Here is a 21,537-nt window from a genome sequence, read left to right as displayed (position 1 = left end):
GGGGAAGTGAAAAATTCTGGGCTCTTTCAGTGGTAAGCTTACACTGGTACTCACTTGCGGTGCTGGAGGCATAATTTTCTCCTACACGCCAAAATAAATGTTAATCTATGATCGTTACAAACCAATGTTTAGGTTAATAAGAGAAGTCAGCCCACATCATTAGACTTAATCCCTTGTGTGTAATTTGTCCTTTGAATTATAGATTACAAGTTTTGGCCATACGCAGCAAAATTGTAAGAGTAAAGTCGGCTGCAACGTTATAGGGGCTTCGGCAGCAGAATTCTGCCCGCTAATTTCACACGTATTCGCACACTCGTTCAATCAAGCGTTGCTGACCCCACCTTCTGAACTCTCTCCACCGTGATTTGAATGTTTTTAAAAGTTGTGGTTATGCGCAAATATTGTTTGGAGGACTCTGTACAGTTGTTCTTGTACCGAACACGAGGACAGAGACTTCGCAGTTAAACACAAAATGTGGTATTTTATTGCACAAAAATAATAGAAAATCGCATAAACAACAAAATAGCAAAGTAAATATTGCATTTTAGTGGGTCTACGGTGTGGAAGCTCCACTAATATATAATTCTGTTTTTCAGATTGAAACTCTGTAATAAACTCAATCACGCAGAGCAAACACATTTTGTGTTCGCCAAACAAATTCTCGCTATTTTTTATCGCTATTTTTAATATTTAGTGCTTATTAAAGTGCCGCAAAGCTTATGAAGTTTCTCACGTATTTTAATTCCATTTTTTTTTTTTTGTGAACTTTATAAAAAATCGTTATAAATTAATAGCACTTGTCCGTAAGTTATTGTGGAATCTTAAAAATTAATTATTAAAAAAATTGTATTAATTCGTATTTTTACCGGACCGCAAAATGAGCCCATAAATGGTCGTATTTGTTAGTTGCTACTTACAATTTCAATAAGTAAAACTAAGATTACGATTAGGATTTCATTGCATTTCATATAAAATTTGCAAGAATCGCATTTTTCTTACATAAAACAAATGGTTTTGTTTTCTTTTCCAAATATTTTTGTATTAAGTATTCAGTACTACGATCTTTTGTGTGCCACCCTATAATACAAATACGTTTTTCTCGTTTCTTTCAGTTTCTTCAAGGCTGTTTCTTAAAACAAACCATAACAATGCACTGCTTACTCCGATAACTGTTTCTCCACGAAATTTTTTTAAGTATTTTAATTCTAAATTAAAATAAAAAATAAATAAAAAAAAGTCTGACTAAGAGATAGATTTTAAATTAAATTAAGGAGAAAAAACCTAAGCAAACAAAATGCTGCAACATACCGCCACAGATTTCTACGATTTAGCTGCCGCCAATGCTGCTGTATTGAGTGCGCGTCAAACGCCGCCATACAGCCCAACAGGCTTGATCGGCACCGGAGCGGGTCTCAGCAATAATAATAACAACAACACAAGCAATAATAATTTGGATATGTTGGGACACAATGGAAGTATTATTGGACCGGGCGGCGGTGGAGGTGGTGGCTTACATATCGGTAATGGCAATGGTGGTAGCAATGGGCGTGAAACGTTACCCAGCTTTGGATTCACGCAAGAGCAAGTGGCTTGTGTGTGTGAGGTGAGTGTGCTGATACTGACTACAATTATGTACATGCAAACATACTAACGAAACCCAGAGTTAATTTATAATATCTCATTCATTGGTTTTTTCTTTTCTTTTAATTTCTCCTAATTTCCCTTTTTTGTAGGTTCTTCAACAAGCTGGCAATATCGAAAGGCTGGGCCGCTTTCTTTGGTCCCTACCGCAATGTGATAAACTGCAACTGAACGAGTCTGTGCTGAAAGCGAAGGCCGTTGTTGCATTCCATCGTGGACAATATAAGGAGTTATATCGTCTGCTCGAGCATCATCAATTCTCACCGCATAATCACGCCAAATTGCAAGCGCTGTGGCTGAAAGGTAAACAGATAATAAATTAATATTAATAAATTGCATAAATATATATATGCATATGTATGGCGGCCGCCGTAGCCGAATGGGTTGGTGCGTGACTACCATTCGGAATTCACAAAGAGAACGTTGGTTCGAATCTCGGTGAAAACACCAAAGTTAAGAAAAACATTTTTCTAACAGCGGTCGCCCCTCGGCAGGCAATGGCAAACCTCCGAGTGTATTTCTGCCATGAAAAAGCTCCTCATACAAATATCTGCCGTTCGGAATCGGCTTAAAACTGTAGGTCCCTCCATTTGTGAAACAACATCAAGACGCGCACCACAAATACGAGGAGGAGCTCGGTCAAACACCCAAAAAGGGTGTACGCGCCAATTATATATATATATATATATATATATATATGTATGTGGCAACAAATACTCCTAAATTTTTTACACAACTCTTTGCATATTTGCCGCTCTGAAGCAAGCACTCATCCTCATCATTTCCATCTCCTTTTTCCCTTTTATTAATTTTTATCTGTTTTTGTTTTTATTTAAATGTAGCGCATTATGTGGAAGCCGAAAAACTGCGGGGAAGACCTTTAGGTGCTGTTGGTAAATATCGCGTCCGCCGCAAATTTCCACTGCCACGCACAATTTGGGATGGTGAAGAGACGAGTTACTGCTTCAAGGTGAGTGAGAGTGCGGCGATATGGATGTGTTTATTTGTTTGTCTGTGTGTATATGACGGACCGCTGAATTTTCGACACGAGAGAGTTCTGTTGTATTCATTCATAGCAAGGGGAACTTTTTTAATTGTTGCTACCGTTAAAGTTTCTTCATGTGAGGGTTCTTCATCTTTTCGATAAAAGGGGCGAATGAAATCGTACTAGTGTCATAACTTGTTTCTACACATGACGTTACAATTTTGAGTAGGTTGTAGGTGATCATGTGTGGCTAAAGCAGGTTGTTCGACTGGTTTGAAAATTAGCAACAATTCAGCTTGTCAGTCTTGCTGGGTTATACGGTGAAAATGGCAGAATGCTTGCAGTAAGGATTTTATAGAAGGAATGATTTTCACAACAATGGCTTCATTTGATTAACTAGTGACCTTTCAAATTTCTACTCTTGTACGTATGTACATATGTATGCAGGTAGGCAAAATTTATTTACAGGCAAAAAAATGCATAAGAAATTTAAAGTTTTCAATGCAAGCATCCAAAATTCTAAGTTTTAGTCTCGCTATAAATTGTAGAAAAGTCGAATATGTAAACATAAGCAAAGCCAGTAAATTAATTGTTTGAGTACGCCATAACTTTTCCTAAAAATATGATATGTGGCCCTTATAAAGGGTTGTTAAGTTTCAAGGGCCGGTGTTGATTTTGAATAAAATACAATTTTTTTAGGAAATTATTGTCATTTCTCTTTATTCTGAGAATATTGGTATAGTTCAATTACGTATTGAGCAAAATATTGGCCAAATGGCCGCCGCGGCCTCGGCGGGACACCTCTATCCGATGGTCCAAATTTTCGATGACGCTGAGGCATAATTGAGGTTCTATGCCGTTAATGTGCCGAATTATCTCATCCTTTAGCTCTTGAATTGTTGCTGGCTTATCGACGTACACCTTTTCTTTCAAATAACCCCAAAGAAAGACGTCTAACGGTCTAAAATCACATGATCTTGGCGGCCAATTGACATCGCCGCGACTTGAGATTATTCGGCCATCAAATTTTCCGCGCAAAAGAGCCATTGTTTCGTTAGCTGTGTGACAAGTGGCACCGTCCTGTTGAAACCACATATCGTCCACATCCATATCTTCCAATTCATGCAATAAAAAGTTCGTTATCATTTCACGATAGCGAACACTATTCACAGTGACTGCCTGACCGGTCTCATTTTGGAACAAATACGGCCCAATGATGCCGTCAGCCCATAAACCGCACCAAACAGTCACTCTTTGTGGGTGCATTGGTTTTTCGGCAATCACTCTTGGATTATCATTTGCCCAAATGCGGCAATTCTGCTTATTGACGAATCTACTGAGGTTAAAATGTGCCTCATCACTGAAGATGATTTTCTTCACGAAGTGCGCGATATGCATTTTTATTTGAACGCCCGTTTTCATAATAAGCCTGAATAACTTTAACGCGTTGTGCGATTGTGTATCTTTCTATGGTTCAAATTGAGTTAGTCTGATATTGAAAAATTTCAAATGAAATGTAGAAAAAAACCTTACGTTTAAGTATGGTTCACATTCAATATGGGCCCTTAAAATTTAACCACCCTTTACAATGAAATTGTTCAAGGTGGCGAAAAATTAATCATCCAATTTTGTTTTTGAATGGTTTTTTACTTAATAAAATATTAATTGATTTTGTGTGATGCAAATCTTTCTTTTGACCTTTATGCCCTGTCTGTTCATGTTTGTTACTACAGCTGTCTAGCTTTCACGTGTCAAATGTGATTGACATACGACGCCATTTGCGAAAATTAAATATAAACCTTCCGATAGGCTGATTAATTTTGCGCCACCTTGATATCGCCTTTGAATGGAGGTTAAATGGAGTAGTAAAAATCTTCTTCTATCGACTGCTTCAGCACATCTGCTGTGCTGTGCTTATTCCTTTTTTATGTTAGATCTCATCTTAAGAAAAATATATTGGGTTGTCCGGAAAGCAATTGCCGATTTTACATATAGACGGCGTTGATAATTGTTTTGAACAGCTTGTGACTATTTATTTAAATTTTTTCTTTTGACAGTTATTAGCTGTCATTTTTAGCTTGCTTTAGAAAAAAAGTGCGCGTAATTTTGTTTATATTTGTCTGTTTGGCGTCAATTTTAATATGGAGCCCACAAAAGAGCATTTTCGTCATATTTTACTTTATTATTGCCATAAATAAAAAGCGCAGAGAAGGTTGCGTGTTTTGTATAGTGATAAAGCCTTCAAAGAAAGACAGTGTCGAAATTGGTTTATCAAATTCAGTTCTGGAGATTTTCCACTTAAAGATGAGCCACGTTCAGCTCGGCCAAGTGATGTCGATGAAGACGTTATCAAGGCTTTAATCGAATTGGATCGTCATGTAACATTGCGTGAGATTGGAGAAAAGTTAAATATACCAAAATCAACCGTTCATGAGCATATTAAGAGTCTTGGACTGGTAAAAAAGCTTGGGGTTTGGGTACCACACGAGTTGAAAGAAATTCATTGAACAAACCGAATAAACGCTTGTGATATGCATCTTAAACGCCATGAAGTCGATTCGTGTTTGAAGCGGATTATCACAGGTGATGAAAAATGAATTGTTTACAATAACGTCAATCGAAAATGATCATGGTTCAAGCATGATGAAGCACCACAAACCATTTCAAAGGCTAATATTCTCCAAAAGAAGATTAAGCTGTCAGTTTGTTGGGACTGGAAGGGTGTGGTATATTTTGAGCTACTTCAGAGGAAGCAAACGATCGATTCGCCAACAATTGGGCAAATTGAATACAGCCATCAGATTACCATTTCTTTCGGTAAAACTTTTGGCAATGACGAGGCTCTAAAATCGCACTTGATTTAGTTTTTTGCAAATAAAGGCCAGAAGTTCTATGAGCGCGGAATAATGAATTTGCCGGAAAGATGGCAAAAGGTCATCGAACAAAATGGAAAATATATAATTGATTACATTCTAAGTTTTAATAAAAATGTATTTACTTTATTTTAAAAAATCGGCAATTTCTTTCTTTTTCTTTACTATTTCACAGAGTCCAGCAAGAGCGCGAGGGTTACTAATTTTTTCGATATTGTCAACTGTTTTTCAAAGTTATATTAAAGCCCAATGAGTTAGGTAATTCTACTACCATCTCAACTGCTCGCAGTAAATGCTGCCATTTCTTAGCCCTATTGGACCTGACATCCAACCTTCGCTATAAGTCAGCAAGAAACCCACTTTGTCTATTTCATCGACAACCTCATATCTGTGGTTTTTTTTTGACAATTTCTTAAAATTATTTTCCACTAACTTTTGCTGAAATTTGATTCTATCTAATGCAGAGAGATACATATTTTACCATTTCTTGCTATTTAAATGAAAAAATATCATCTATGTACATATTAAACGTTTATTACAAAATGTTTATTATTTCTATATTTTCTGCAGGAAAAATCTCGATCCGTATTAAGAGACTGGTACGCGCATAATCCATATCCTTCCCCGCGCGAGAAACGTGAATTAGCAGAGGCTACAGGACTGACAACCACACAGGTGGGTGCAGTGATTTTTCACACATTTTTTTTTTAATTTTCAAAAATGCAAATATCACCTACACATAAATACGTATGCTTTATGTTAATTTGAATATTAATATGAATATGAATGAATAACTTGCAACATTTCCAAAAAAACAAAAAAAAAACAAAATTTTCCATAATACGAGGTCAACCTAATAAGCGCTTTAAATAACCACTTTGCCAAGCAAACAATTAGTATTCTGCCTACTTTTATCATAGAGCATGCTGTCAGAGTTTGAGCCATATTTACGGACTCCGCGTTGTCGTTCGTGTAAGCGAAAAGAGTTTTTGAAATAAACAAAAAGAAATCATAGAAGAGTTGGTTGAAGTTCATGGCATATCGTTAATGTTGTTTGTCACATTTTTTTTTTATTTAATGACTTTAGCGCGGTCGTATCTCCATAGAGATTGAATAACTTGCGGCAGAGGCTCTTAAAAATGAGTTCCATACAAATCGATCCGCCCTAATATACACGTTTGCGGTACAGAAGATCTAAAAATTGCGTCCTAGACCTTCTGTACCGCAATAACTGGAATTATTCGAAATTCATATGTGGCTAATTTGGCCGCCGTAGCCGAATGTGTTGGTGCATGACTGCCATTTAGGAAGTGCACTGGTTCGAATCTCTGTACATGAAACACCAAATGATTGAAACAAGTTTTGTTTAATAGCGGTCACCCCTCTGTAGGCAATGGGAAACCTCGGAATATTTTTGCCATGCAGAAGCTCCTCATAAAAAATATCTGTCGTTCGGAGACGGCTTGAACCTGTAGGTTCCTCCATTTGTAGAACACCATCAAGACGCACATCACAAATAGGAGTAGGAGCTCGGCCAAACACTCACTGCTTTCTAAAGCATTTATCTTAACCTGTACGAGTTTTCCATCTGCGCGATCGCCCTTAAAATTGTCTGCTTAAATTTTTTTAACGATTTTTCATTATAGCTTTTTTAAGAACGGCTCCCATTTAGGTAGGAGTTTGAGGTTGAAAACCTTTATTTATTTTTGAATTCTACTGCAGAGGTTTGAAGCAGAAATCTTATGAGAAGTAATTTTGTACATTTTATTATATTTTCGATACTTTAGCTGCACTTTCAGCCCAAATTTTAAGCCTGCGAGAAAAAAAATGTACCCTTTATTAATACTTTCTTCAACAAAGCGTTCCGGGAAACACCTTCTTTCATAAATATTAGAGTTTATTCGTGTTGAGTAACATTTTTCTGAAATTTTGATGGCCATGAAAATATTTTTTGCTTTAGAAATTTTAATAGAGAACTTTCCAAAATTAAAAAAAAGTTGTTTGCTACTCTTAAGGGATATTTTATTTTTATATTTTTTAAAGAATAAGATATAAGGATATAAAGGAAAAAAGATAAACAATTTTTTTATAGCTAATTTGCTTCAATTAATTTCAAAATCGGGTAATGAAGGTCAGTATAGCATTCTACTCCTACAAATCTATTTTCGACAAATAATGAGGACTCAAACCACAGGTCGTGCTTTGGATGTGCAACGTAGCGGTTCTGCCAGTTTTAACGTATGGATGCCTGGTTTGGTGGGAAGCTCTTCGGAAGGGCTATACTTTCACCAAATTGGGAAGAGTGCAAAGGACTGCATTATCATCATCACCGGAGCATGTACAACTTGCCCCAGTGCTGCACTGAATGTCGTTTGGCACTTACTTCCCACAGACTTTTACGTTATTTCCATCGCAGCTCAAAGTGTAATCAGGGTAAAGGAGGTTGGCCTTTGGAGACAATCTCTCAAGGTATATGGTAGCATTTTCGAACAAAAAATACCGTATTTTCCTGAACTTCGGACAGATCTCTCTATCCGCAAACTGTTGTTTGAGGGTCATGCCGGGGCAATCTCCAAATAGATAGGATTGGAATGAGGCGAAAATCTGCATCAAAGCTGGTACCTCTGTCTTGACTGACAGCTCCAAGATGGAAACGTGAGTCAGAGCAGAGGTTTTCTCTAAATCAGTCCATTTATCTATTTCCTTAAAATTGCCGAGTACTGCTAGTGTTTTTCTGGCAGGAGTCTTTGCGATCCTGCAGGTATGCAAAATGCTTAGGGAACGTGGGAGCGAGAGAGATATTAAAATTTTTTCCGATAGTCAAGCCGCGACCAAGGCTCTGACGACGCCATGACGCAGATCCAAACTAGTCAACTTCTGTAAAGAGGAGATCAAATCTCTTGGGTGTGCAGGTAACATTTCTCTGATCTCGGTCCCCGGATTTAGGAACGTAGAGGGAAATGAAATTGCTGATGAGCTTGTCGGGAATGGGACGGAATTTGGTCTCAGATACATCCTATCCGGTCATCGGAAGAGAGATGGGAGATATCTTTGTGAGGAATTACACAACTTATTTCTCAGGAATGCACAGAAAAGATGCGAGTTCCATTTCTTTATGTGCTATTTCGAAAACATTTTACACTTGTACAATAGACGGAGGACTCAGAAAGGCCCAGGGACTCCACGGCATTCAATTTCCAAACTCGTAGCTGTGTTTATCGGTCATTGGATGATCGGCACACACGCGGAAAAGCTTGGTTTACCATTTAACCCCCATTGCAGAAGCGGGGGAGACCTTTCCAAGAAAGATACTGTTGAGCACTTTCTTTGTAAATGTCCCGATTTGGCAGCTAGACGATTGAGGTCACTGGGTGCTCATCGACAAACAGGACTAGATTTTGCGAACTTCACACACGAGTTGCTTTAAATCATGGACTAGCCTTCCGGCAAGATGTGCTTTCATAGTTCCCCACACATTTTAAAAAAATATGCGTCTTTTTTTAGTTCCCCACACATTTTCAATGGGATTGACGCCTGGGCCAGTCCATTACTTTGACGTCATTTGCTTGTCTTGTTGTTTCTCAATGTGTTTTTCTGAGAGTAGTGGTTTTGATGATGTGGCGATGGTAGGGTATATTCGCCTCCTTCAGTCGACATTCGATGGTGTCGATACTCACATCTATTCCCTTTTTAGCAAGAACTGATCGTGCTTGACGTAGTTATAAAGAAGGGTCCCGCTTAAAGAGTTGGACGATCACTTTATCCTGTTTTTTGTCGTCACTCGCTTCAAGCCGCGCTCGGAAAAGTCATCAACCTTTTTGTACCCCTTATATCGCTGATTCTACATCACAACCAATTTTTTTTGGTTTTTTAATTACTTTTGCAGCCACGGTAAGATAATTTCGGCCCTTTCGAATGCGTGCATAAAAATACCGCCTCGAAACGCTTTGCGTACTTCTCGCTCATTTTTGTTTGGTTGCGTTTACGGGAAAGTTTCGAATGACACTAACCTGAGTTAACACTGGCGCCGTAGCCCTTGAGTGGGACTACTACGCAGCAAAAGGCAGAACGAAATACAGCTTGAAGTTGCAAAAAACAATCGGTTCTTTTCTTTAACACAGACTGTACTTCAATACCATAATTCTCCTCATAGTTTTATAGAAATTTTGCAATGCGCACAAAAAATTTTTTTTGTATTTTTTTCTGATAAAGAATTTTTTAAAATTATTGCCTGCTCTTAAGGGCCTTATTTCTTTATGAATTTACTTCAATAGTTCTCATTAACGAGTTTCACAAATTTTTGAAGAGCGCGAAATAAAATTTGTATGTCTTCCGGCAGAGAGAATAAAGAATAAAAAGTAAAAATATTGGCTACTCTTTTCGAGACTTGAATTTTTTGTGATAAATTTTTTATCTAAGTCCTAAAAATTTTGTGAAACTATATTAAATCAAGACGCACGCACCAAATACATAGGAGGAGGAACTTGGCCAAACACCCAAAAAAGGGTGTACGCGCCAATTACAGGGTGAACGATATGAAGTGTTACCTAGTCAAAACACCATAACTTTTTGACGTGATAACGTCTTATAATTCGATTTAACAGGCTGCACGCACGAAAAAATGTGTCGTTACCTTGCTCATTGCCGTTACCTTGCTTATTAGTGTTACCTTGCTCATTGCCGTTACCTTGCTCATGTGTCGTTACCTTGCTCATTGCCGTTACCTTAAATGAACTGCAAGCGAAAGCGCGGAACGAACGACAAAACAAACAAAGCAAACGAACGAGAACGTTCGACATCTTGCTCTCTCCTACTTAAGGGGTAACACCACTGTAGAAATTTCAAAAAATTGATTTTTTTTTTATAAGCTTAAAAAATTCTTTGAACCTTTTAAAATACAGAACAAACAGTTTTATACGTTACCGAAGTCTATTTCATAAATATTTTAAGCTTTTAACCAAGCGTTTGTGACTGCTACCTAACGATTTCTCCAAATTTCCAAACTTTAAACGCGTTTTTCTCAAAACACGTTTTCTGAAATTGGCACGCAGCATAACTCAAACAATTTTAAATATTTTTAATCAGGTTTTTCACTACGTCTGTATAATAACCTTCTTAAGAGAAGAGCGAAGGGGATTTTCGATAGATTAATTTAAAAGATTGTTATAATTATTTAAGTGCCGTTTTTTTAGTCCAAAATAGAGTGTTTTCCTTCAAATGCTTGCTAATTCCACAAAAATAAATATTTTTTAAATCCCCTACGTGTTTCTCTAGCTATTCTTATCTAGATTAAGAAGAAATAAAATTCCTTGTTCCAGATTAAAATTTGCACCCTCTGTGCTGCGTGCCGCGGAGCTCCTTCAAGAGAAACCACATTACAAAAATGTCTCCAATACCGCCATTTTGTAAAATTTTTCGATCAAACTTTGTAGTTTTGTATTTTAGTATATAAGTAATAACTTCCCAAATCAGAGTGATTGTTTTCCCTCTCTTTCTATACAAAAAAATTCTTTAAAAATCGTGTTTATTTTATTTAGTGGTGTTACCCCTTAAGTGAGCGTATATGTGTATGTATATGCGCATATGTACATATATAATATAAATTCACGTATTTGTATTTGCATATGCCTTCTTATTGATTATTATTAATTTGATTTACTTGAAGAATTTAAAATAAAACCAAGTTTGTTAATAATACCTGTTGTTTTAATGTTATTATTATTTTTTGACGTGATAACGTCTTATAACTCTATGTAGCCGGCTGCACGCACCAAAAAATGCGTCGTTATCTTGCTCATGCGTCGTTACCTTGCTTGAACAGCATGTTATGTTATGTTATGTTTTGTTATGTTATGTTATGTTATGTTATGTTATGTTATGTTATGTTATGTTATGTTATGTTATGTTATGTTATGTTATGTTATGTTATGTTATGTTATGTTATGTTATGTTATGTTATGTTAAGTTATGTTATGTTATGTTATGTTATGTTATGTTATGTTATGTTATGTTATGTTATGTTAAAGTATGTTATCTATCAAAAAAATAAAATTAAAATTTTCTTTTGAAAAATGCAACCATTCAATCAGTATTTTCTTATGACGTTATCACGTTAAACTATCGTCAGTAAACCGACTTTACAGACAACCTCTTTTTTGTGTGAAATTAGTTTTTATTGATTTCAAACTCAAAATTGTTCAAACATGATTACAATTTTAATATACATATGGTATATTCACTTTAGCTCGATATGATCACCTTTTGCCTTGACCTTTTGCCTTCAAAGGGTCAAAAACTGAGTTGCATGCTGTTCGAATGTGATCTTGAGGTATTTTGGCCCATTCCCGTATAATCGCTTTTTTCAGCGCATCCATACTAGCATATTTTTTAGTCCTCACCTTGCTCTCCAAAATGGACCAGATCGAATAGTCCATCGGATTTGCGTCTGGCGAATTCGAAAGCCATTGTGTGGACGAAATAAAGTGTGGAATATGATTTTTGCACCATTCTTGGTTCACACGAGCTTTATGAGACGGTGCCGGGTCCTGTTGGAACGTCCATGATCTACGACTGAAATGTTTGCGTGTCCACGGCTCTAAAGCAGCTTCTAAAACCCGATAATAAGTCGCATTCACTTTGATACCAGACTCGATAAAATCGATTGGAGAGCGCCCATCAGCGGTCACTGCGGCCTAAACCATTACTTCGAGTGACCATACGTAGGCTCAAATTTGCGTATGAGCGTTCGGTCAAGTAAACACGATCGTTTTGAGTGTTTATGAACTGCTCAATTGGGAAATTTTTTTCATCAGAAAACACAATGTTAGGAAATTCGCCACGTTCATGCAAGCGCAACAACTCCTTTGCTCTTTCGCACCGAACTTTTTTTTGCTGCGGTGAAAGATCGTATGCTTTTTGGAACTTGTAAGCCTTGACCTTGAGCTCATTTTTCAATATGTGTCGAATGCTGTCTTGCGATATTTTCAGTTCTTTGGCCATTTTTCTTCAAGGTGGACGTGGATTTCCTTCAAGTCGAGCCTTCACTTTCCGAACCATTTCTGGCGTTGTTGCGGTTTTTTTGGTCCACCTCCATATCGTTTTGCAATGCTACCAGTATCATTGTAACTTTTTATAGTGCGATACACAAACATTTTATTCACTTTGATGTGACTGAGCTCACGAACAATGGCTGGTTGTGATTTTCCAGCCAAATATAACGCAATCACAATATTACTGAGACGCAAATGCTTTTGATGGCTTATAAACAATATATTGAACTGTAATTAGAACAATTTTGACGTTGATGTCATGAGCTGTTTTACAGATACAAGCAGTGTGAATAACACTTCATATCGTTCACCCTGTATATACTAAAAATTGTATGTAACATTCGCCTATTAAATTTACAAAATCCATAAAAAAATGCCTGGTCTTTTCATATTCATTTTTTGTTTTTTTTTTGTTTTTTTTTTGCCATTGCTTCATATTTCCCACGGGCTTTGCATATTCGGATTTTAAAAATTTTCAATCACAAAATTGCCACTGCTTTATACACACATCTACATAGGAACGTCTCAATATGTATACTTGCATTATTTATTTAATTTTCTTTTTTTTTCTTTTGTTGTTGCTGTTGTATGTATAATTTATCAATTTCACCAACTAATCGCTCTTCTGTTTTTCACTTGAATGCAGCTAATTAAGTTATGCTTTGTAACAAATGCTGAGAATTTTCATTAATCACTTCGCTGACCTAATTTAGCGTACATTTAAAATTTAGAAAATCTGTGATTTTCCTTAGCTGCACTGCATGTATTATTAAAGAATATTTTGTGTAAAAATTATAATCACTGAATTTTTATTATTCTTCGCCACTTTCTTCTTTCTCATAGGTTTCCAATTGGTTTAAGAATCGCAGACAAAGAGATCGCGCAGCGGAACACAAAGAGTAAGTAACAAAATCAAGAACAAAAACGCACAAAAAAAGTCATAAACAAAATTAAGGTAAAAAAGCTTAATAAAAAAACAAAAATAAAAAAATTAAGAGCGCGAAGAATTTAAAAACAGCTTTCGTGTATACGTTGTAAACAAAAACACATGCAAGACTGCGCTGTTCGTGATATTAATTAACCATCATTTATCAGCGCAGCAGAAAATGTATAAAAAAACAAAAATGTTGTGCAATATTACAAACGTGTACACAAAAGTTTTTCTTTCAAGAAAATATCACCCATCGTATAAAGATGTCATTACTTTGACGCCGCGCAATGCAACCGTGAGTGTGACAGTTACATGCTGATGCATTTCATTCTTACGAAAAAAAAAAACAAAAAATTCAATATCTATATAAATAATTTTCATTAAAATAAATAACCATATAATTAGTGTCAAGGCTGTGGAAATATTGTATGTAAAAACGAAATTTACAAACGAAATGTGTTGAAAAAATCGCATAGCAAATTCGCTCATAAGATCATGTTTGCCGCCTCAGATCTTTGGGTATAATCACTTGACCTTGGCAATAAGCAGCAATGCATGAGACAAACATACATATATGTGTAAATATGTATGTATGGTATACGAATATTCACCCACATAAAGGCGTTCCACCCCCTCAACCAGCTGGCAATTTTGAGCTGTCACAAAAACTATTCATTTTCATGAATTTGAGACAAAACAGCTTTTTGGACAAAACAACAACAACAATGAAAGATATAGCAATAATACGAGGGTCGCTACTTTAGTTATGAAATGGCCAAAATTTATAAACGCAAATGGTTTTATTATTTTTCAAAATATTCCCTATGAAGATCAACGCGTTTTGCAAACGTTTAAATAAATTTTCGAAATGACACACAGTGCGGCCGATTCCCGAAAAGCTGGCCAAAACTCAAAAAATTAAGTAATTGATTCAAAATTTCTTACTCGGGGGTTGTCGGGGTTGCTAATTCCGAATTTCATCTTAAAATTTTGAAAATCCACCCCCTTCCACCCCTATTGGCCACCCCCTCACGTGAAATAGCGTATATTCTAGAACATAATCAAGATGCATGTAAATTTATATGTTTTCGGGGTCGCAAGGTAGCAAGTGGTAGCAGCTGAATCTTGTTTTCTTCAGTAACCATTACTTTTTTGAGTAACCTTTAATAGGTTTCAAAGCAGCATATGACGGCGTTGTATTACTATACAGTTTGAAAACTCAAATTTTATAAAAAAAATTGCAAAAAATGTATCTACGTATTGCTGCAGCTAAAAATTTTGTATCGAGGTATTGATATGTACTAAAGATTTCTCGTGTTTTACTAACCTTCCGAAGATGATTCCATTTGGTTTTGTTCAATTTACTCCATTACAAAATCTTTCAAATGTGTACAACTTACACTATTCATCGACAGTAATGCGATGCTCAAACGAAGGCCACGTTGCGACTGAAAATACAGATGATACTTAGGGTACAGGACGTTGCTATGAACGGTTTTCACTACTCAAGGCATTACTGTAGCCAACCCAAAGACAAAAAAACTCTATCTAGAAACATTTTTTTTCGACTTTTGGCCAGCTTTTTGGGAGTCGGCCGCACTGTGTGACGGGTGATTTTTTAGCTATTTAAGCAGTTGGTTTAAATCTCTTTTTAAACAGTTGGTTTAAACAGCTGGCGCACGTTTCGTGTTTTGTTTCACTGTCAAATAACTTCAGTTTGGTCTATAATTTAACCATGAATCGTCTTACAAACGAACAACGTTGCAAATCATGGACTGTACTATCGATTTAAATAAAAATTTCATGCATTTTTCTAAATTTTACGTGTGTTTTTTTGAAAAACTTTCCTATAGCTCTTAAAAAATCACCCTTTACTTCTTCCCTTTCGTTTGTGTTAATTCAAAAAAATGTAATTTGAAATCAGCAGCCGCTTTTTTAAGCGTCCACAAACATCGATCATGCATTTTATTTCTAATCTGGGGGAATAAGAAAAAATCACTGGATGTCCAGACGGGATTGTACGACAGATGACTCATCAATTTGATAACAATTTTGATTTTGAATAACTTTTCAGCATTTTTTATTTAAAAGTGCTCTTTCCAGAAAAGTTTTTCATCAAGCGTCATTACTAAGTAACACATGGGCTGAGAAGTCCCGAATATAACAAAGAAACACGTTTTTTTCAGTTCAAAATTAGGTTTATGCATCAACGTAATTTCCATGAAGAACAACCCAATCATTCCAGCGCCACTCTAACATTCATACCTTTTTTGTAGAACAATTTATCTTTAACCTCAAAATAGGTCCCACTTTCAGCGATAACGCCTTCATTTCAGCGAAATTTCTTACCGGTGAGCATTTTTTTAGTTCTGCGAACAGCCATTGTTCAGAATCATCCACACGTTCTTGTTTTTGGTCAACAGTGAGCTAACGCAACACTCGCTTTGAATAGAGCTTTCTCATAGTCAAATGCTCATGCAATATAAACCCAATACGTTCTTTTGATAACTTTACGATGCCAGCTAACTCACGAAACTTCACTTTTCTATCATTCAAAACGATTTTGTGGATTTTTTTGTGTCTTCTGGTGTTACCACCTCATTTCGACGTCTACTGCGTTGTGCCTCATCGGTGTCCCTACGACCACGTTTGAAGTCAGCAAACCATCGTTTCATTGTTATTTCCGATAGAGCGGAGTCCCCATAACACTTTCCAAGCCATTGCTTTGTTTGAATGGTATTTTTTCCCATCAAGAAGCAGTGTATAATTGATACACGAAATTATTGTTGATCCATTGTTTTGAAAATAACAAAAGTAGCGTCACTCTTAGCACAATAACTCACGAACTAATGTGAAGAGTATCATGAAATTTTAACTGTTGTCCTTTTCAAGATTAGTACTAACTGAAAAAGAGATGAATGCAATAAAACTACTGCCATCTCTGTGTTAGGCCCAGTACTTTTCAGCCCATCTGTTACTTCACAGTGTTGCAGTGGGAAACTCGCATGCCTGATGTGTTTATTGGACGCTATTGGATTTTTTTGTAGGTAAAATCTATATAGACTGATTTTGTTTCATTCAGCTTTATACTCCACTTCGTAGTCCATTCAATGATTTTGTTAACGTCCTCCTGTAGTTTATGAGTGAACTTAGTCTCCTCGTCACGGATTGCTGAAGTGCACACATCATAAGCGACGGTAGTCGACGTGATATTTTTAGATACCTGAAGTGAAGTCCAGATGTGAAAAGCCCATAAAGTATAGGTCCAAAGATACTTCCTTGTGAAACCTCGGCGTTTATTGGCTTAAGGTTTGAATAAGTGCCATTAATCTTAATCCTGAAGGATCTATTTTTTTAGATACGAAGTTGAACTGACCGAAAATTTCTTTGGAAGCAAGGTTTTTAGCTTATGAATATGAAGACTACTTGTAAAAGGCCCATAAAGGATAGGTCCAAAGATACTTCCGCGGCGTTTATTGGCTTAAGGTTTGAATAAGTGCCCTTTCGCTCGATCCAGAAGTATTTATTTTTCGTAAAGTTCGTCATGCTATACCTTCTTCTATTACGCTTGTGATTTTATGCATTTGCTCAATTGTTGAGTGCTTTGATTGAAATCCGAACTGATGAGTAGGAATAAGCAGCTTTTTTTCAATTAAAGGCTGCGATCGGTGCAGAATTATTTTCTCGAGTAACCTAGACATTATGGATAGCAAGAAGATCGGATGGTAAAAAATATGATTTTGGCGTGATGGAAATCTTTTTTTTTGCCGTTACGCGCTTCCTTACAAACCTTTACAGACAGGTAATTTGCATACTACAGCTGTCACAAATTCACAAGTGTCAGTTATGATTGACGTACGCTACTTGCAAACATTTTAAATCTTGCGATAGGGTGATTAATTTTGCGCCACCTTGAATTTTGAATGCTCAACATTTCGCTTGGTTGCGCTGATGTGTGAGAAACAGCATTGCTGGGATGGAGAATAATTTTTCTTCTGTGATTGGTTCCCCCTTTTTCGCTCAAACACTTCAAGCAAACAAAGGCTGATGTACTGTTCATAACTGACCGTTTTACGTTGCTATAATGGCGACATGTACAATTACTCCGAAATTATTCCAGGTGACCATTTGCTTTGAGCTGCTTTGTGCGCGAACAACTTTTGTTGGATTCGGTTCGTCTTGAAGGATCAATTCAGTCGATTGTTGTTTAGTTTTAGCTGCATATGCATATGCATTCATGATTCGTCACCTATGATGATCTCATAGACCTCGTTTAATGCAGCGCGCATGAATTGTGCCAATACTTTTTTGCTCTAAACGACATGAGTCTGTTTTTGAGCGATTGCCAGGTTATTCAGTATTAAACGCGAGCAATTAGTTTTGATAGACAAATGTGCATGGAGTCCTCAATCTCACTATGTAGTACATACTGCTCTTGCAATATCCGTTTAACCACAACCTGGATTTTTTCACACACAACAACGACCTTCAAGAAATTCGAACTTCGTTGAATTCGAAAAACAAACAAAACTCGGTGGTTGCGATTATCTCTTAAAATGTTAAATTGTACGATGCGAATGTTAGATTTCCCTATTCGCACTGCTGTTGCCATGTCGGAAAACTTAAATAGCAACCCGCGTAACATGAAAAAAGTCATTGCGCACGTTTGTACGCGCTGCTGGTGGCCAGTCATTTGCACTTGTTCCTGTCAAATTTGTTTGAACGCAGAGCAACAAAGATAATATTTTTCAAAAAAAAAAACAAAACTACATATTTTATTTAAAATTTTCTTACTCTATTAATTTGTAGTTTTTTTGTAATATGTTAGTAGAGGCCACACATTTGTCGTCAGTTTTTCAAAAATGTTGATTTAAAAAAAATATATGTAGGAGTGTATGTGAAGACTGAATGAAACATGATTTCTCTAAAATAGCGAAAAAGTATATTTTTAATTTTGTATGTTTAAAATAAATAAGCAATTAAGAAAAGATGATGTGAATGTAGCAGCTGTTAGTGGATATTCAAGAATGATATGTATGTATGTATGTATGTATGCAAAATGAAATTTGAATATTAATTAGATTTCATGGCGAAAATGAGATATTCATTAGGGGCAAAAAATTAGCAAAATTAGGGGCCTTGTATGACATGCAAGGCATTTGTATAAGTGAGCAAAACTCGTGTAAGAGCTTCTAGAAAAATTCCTTGAATTTACTTGATTTTTTTTTTGGAGACGTTTGAAAACATAAAACGCAGACACGTGGTAAATTTTCAGGATCGGAACAGAAAATGGTATTAACTCAACAATACGAATATATGTAGTGGTACCGTTACTGAAGAGGCCACAAGAACATTCTTTGCCTGTACCAGGATTTCTGGAAAAACATGGAGGCGGAAAACCCAGAATGACTTACTGGACATTGACTATGGTTTTTAAACCCACAGTGACTTACGCTTCCTTAGCATGGCGGCCAAAGTTAAACAACGAAAGGCGGTAAGTGAACTCAACAAATTCTACCGCCTCGTCTGTGTCAGTATAACAGTAGCAATCAAGACATACCCCACTGACGCAATATGTGTGCTTTTATGCACATCAACGCTTCCCATTTTAATTGAAAAAGAAGCTCGTTTGAGCGCTTTCAAATTAAAAGGCATCTCCAATCTAAAAAGTGGTGATATGAAAGCACATTTTAAGATCTCAGAAGACTTCCGACATAATCCTATCATTTATAGGGCTGATACATTATCATCCGAATCCACTATCTTCAAGAACTTTCAAGTCTTATTAAAGAACGTACGGCCTGTAGAAATAATTCCTTCACCTACAAACCTGGCTCCCAGAAATGGTTTACTGATGGCTCGAAATTAGAAGATGGTGATAGCACAACACGGGGGGAATCAATGGGTCTAAATTCAAAACATCGATTCGAATGGGTTTTTACCCAACACTCTTCCAAACAGATATAAATGCCATTGAGATACATTTGAGAGAATGTCTCCGTAGGAAAATGGGAGGAACTCACATATGAAGGGTGGTAAATTTTCAAGGGCCGGTGTTGATTTTGAATAAAATACAAATATTTTAGGAAATTATTGTCATTTCTCTTTATTATGATAATATTGGTATGGCTCAATTACGTATGGAACAAAATATCGGCCAAATGGTCGCCGCGGCACACCTCCAACCGACGGTCCAAATTTTCGATAGCGCTGAGGCATAATTGAGGTTCTATGCCGTTAATGTGCCGAATTATCTCATCCTTTAGCTCTTGAATTGTTGCTGGCTTATCGACGTACACCTTTTTTTTCAAATAACCCCAAAGAAAGAAGTCCAACGGTGTCGTTGACGTTTAGGTGTGGTTCACATTCAATATCGGCCCTTGAAATTTAACCACCCTTTACATACTTTCAGATGGTCAGGCGGCTTTGAAAGCGCTTCCATCAACTGTAATCCCCTCAAAATGATAAATGACTGCCTGAACCTGCTTAACACATTAGGGAACTTCAACACAGTATGATTAGGTTAGGTTCCTGGAGATGAGGGAGATGAGCGAAATGAAATGGATGATCATCTAGCTAAAAAAAATCATCTAAAACAGCAGCTAAAAAACAATGTGTTACTCAGCAGTTCTGTGGACTTATAAATGGCCAAATTATCGGATTTTTCAGAAAGTGAAAGGAGAGAAATTTAGTTGAACACTGGGGAAATTCTATCGGTCAGCTCCAAACAAAACAATTTCTTACACCGGACACAGGAATTTCTGATAAGCTACTTTCGTTCAGCAGAGTAGACCTAAGACTTAACTGAATACTTTACAGGCGCCATAGTGGCTGAGATATCACTTAAGGGGACAGATACCTGTAAACGGCCATATTTTCCCTGATTTTCATTAAAATTATTTAAAATGAAGAAGTCAACATATTTTTTTTTTTAATTGGCATACAGTTTATTTATACATTAAAATAATATACAAATGTTTTTTATTTTAATCATTTAAAATGGCGGATGTACACTCAATTCCTCCAGGAAGGTCGCAGCGGGGCTTCTCAATCGGCGGGCATTGTAGCATCGGCAAAAAACCAAAATTTTTTTTGTTTATTAATGTCATAATTTCTATATGAATTAACAATAAATGGAAAAAAAAATCGCGGAATAAAATGCGTAAAAACAATTTTTTTTGGGACGAATTTTCTTTCTATTTTTGCTTCGGAAAAATTATTTTTTCGAAAAATTTTCGAAAAATTTAAATTCACATAGAAAGTAATATCATAAAAAAGATGTGTGCCAAATTTCAGGGAGATCGGTCAATAACTTTTCGAGTTATCGTGTACGCCAATTCGAAAAATATAGTTTTGAGAAAAACGCGTCTAAAGTTTGAAAGCGCTCGAACGCAAAGAATAGAGTCGTCACGGTTAACGATCTATAATATAAGAAATACTTAAATTTACGTTATAAAATTTTTTTTGACATATTCTTAAAGGATTATATTAACATTTTGTGAAAAAAATTTTTTTTTTTCCAAATTTTACAGGTATCTGTCCCCTTAAACAAAATTGGTTTTTTTGTGAGACCATCATCTGTCGATTCTGTAAAATGGGCACTGAAAATTCAGAACATATTTCTGTACTAGGCAGAAAAAGGCTTCTCCTCTTTGGTGGTTTTGCCGTGCATTCGAAAAATTTGTGCAACAATAAACCCCAGAATGAGCTAAATTTTCTAAAAAGCCTTAAAATATAGGGTACCTCCGCAGGATTTGCACAATTGTGGGTCTCTGTTGGTCACTGTGCGCAGTAGATTAATAAAAATAATAATGTTATTAGCCGTAACAAGAGCTGGCCGCAGTTATATCGAAAAAATTCCATTTTATCGAATTAAGTTCAATTTTCGAACGTATTAGTATCTATCGACTCTCCCTTGCGTGTCTTCCTCTATCTACTTGATGCAGAAGGTCTGCACTTAGTCAGAATGGTCAGGGTTGAGATGAGTAGTTAGTAACATTTCCGCTTTAACAGCTTATTATTATATTTATTTTAGCCGTTTTTTTTTATTTCGTTAGA

At 36.3% G+C, this 21,537-nt stretch overlaps 1 protein-coding gene across 1 annotated transcript in view; it reads left to right on the top strand.

Moving 5' to 3' along the window:
• Positions 1 to 21,537, top strand: part of LOC129245555 (protein sine oculis) — a 127,781-nt gene that overhangs the window by 53,767 nt on the left and 52,477 nt on the right. The window contains exons 2-6 of the mRNA XM_054883772.1: positions 1,113 to 1,603; positions 1,734 to 1,944; positions 2,484 to 2,611; positions 6,070 to 6,174; positions 13,392 to 13,447. Coding sequence (XP_054739747.1) covers positions 1,295 to 1,603; positions 1,734 to 1,944; positions 2,484 to 2,611; positions 6,070 to 6,174; positions 13,392 to 13,447 — 809 coding nt within the window. The 5' untranslated portion in view covers positions 1,113 to 1,294. The remainder of the gene's footprint in view (positions 1 to 1,112; positions 1,604 to 1,733; positions 1,945 to 2,483; positions 2,612 to 6,069; positions 6,175 to 13,391; positions 13,448 to 21,537) is intronic.

Source organism: Anastrepha obliqua, chromosome 4 (genome assembly GCF_027943255.1).
Source record: "Anastrepha obliqua isolate idAnaObli1 chromosome 4, idAnaObli1_1.0, whole genome shotgun sequence".
NCBI lineage: Eukaryota > Metazoa > Arthropoda > Insecta > Diptera > Tephritidae > Anastrepha > Anastrepha obliqua.
Note: the sequence above shows the minus strand (reverse complement) of the source record. Positions and strands in the feature narration are given on the sequence as shown.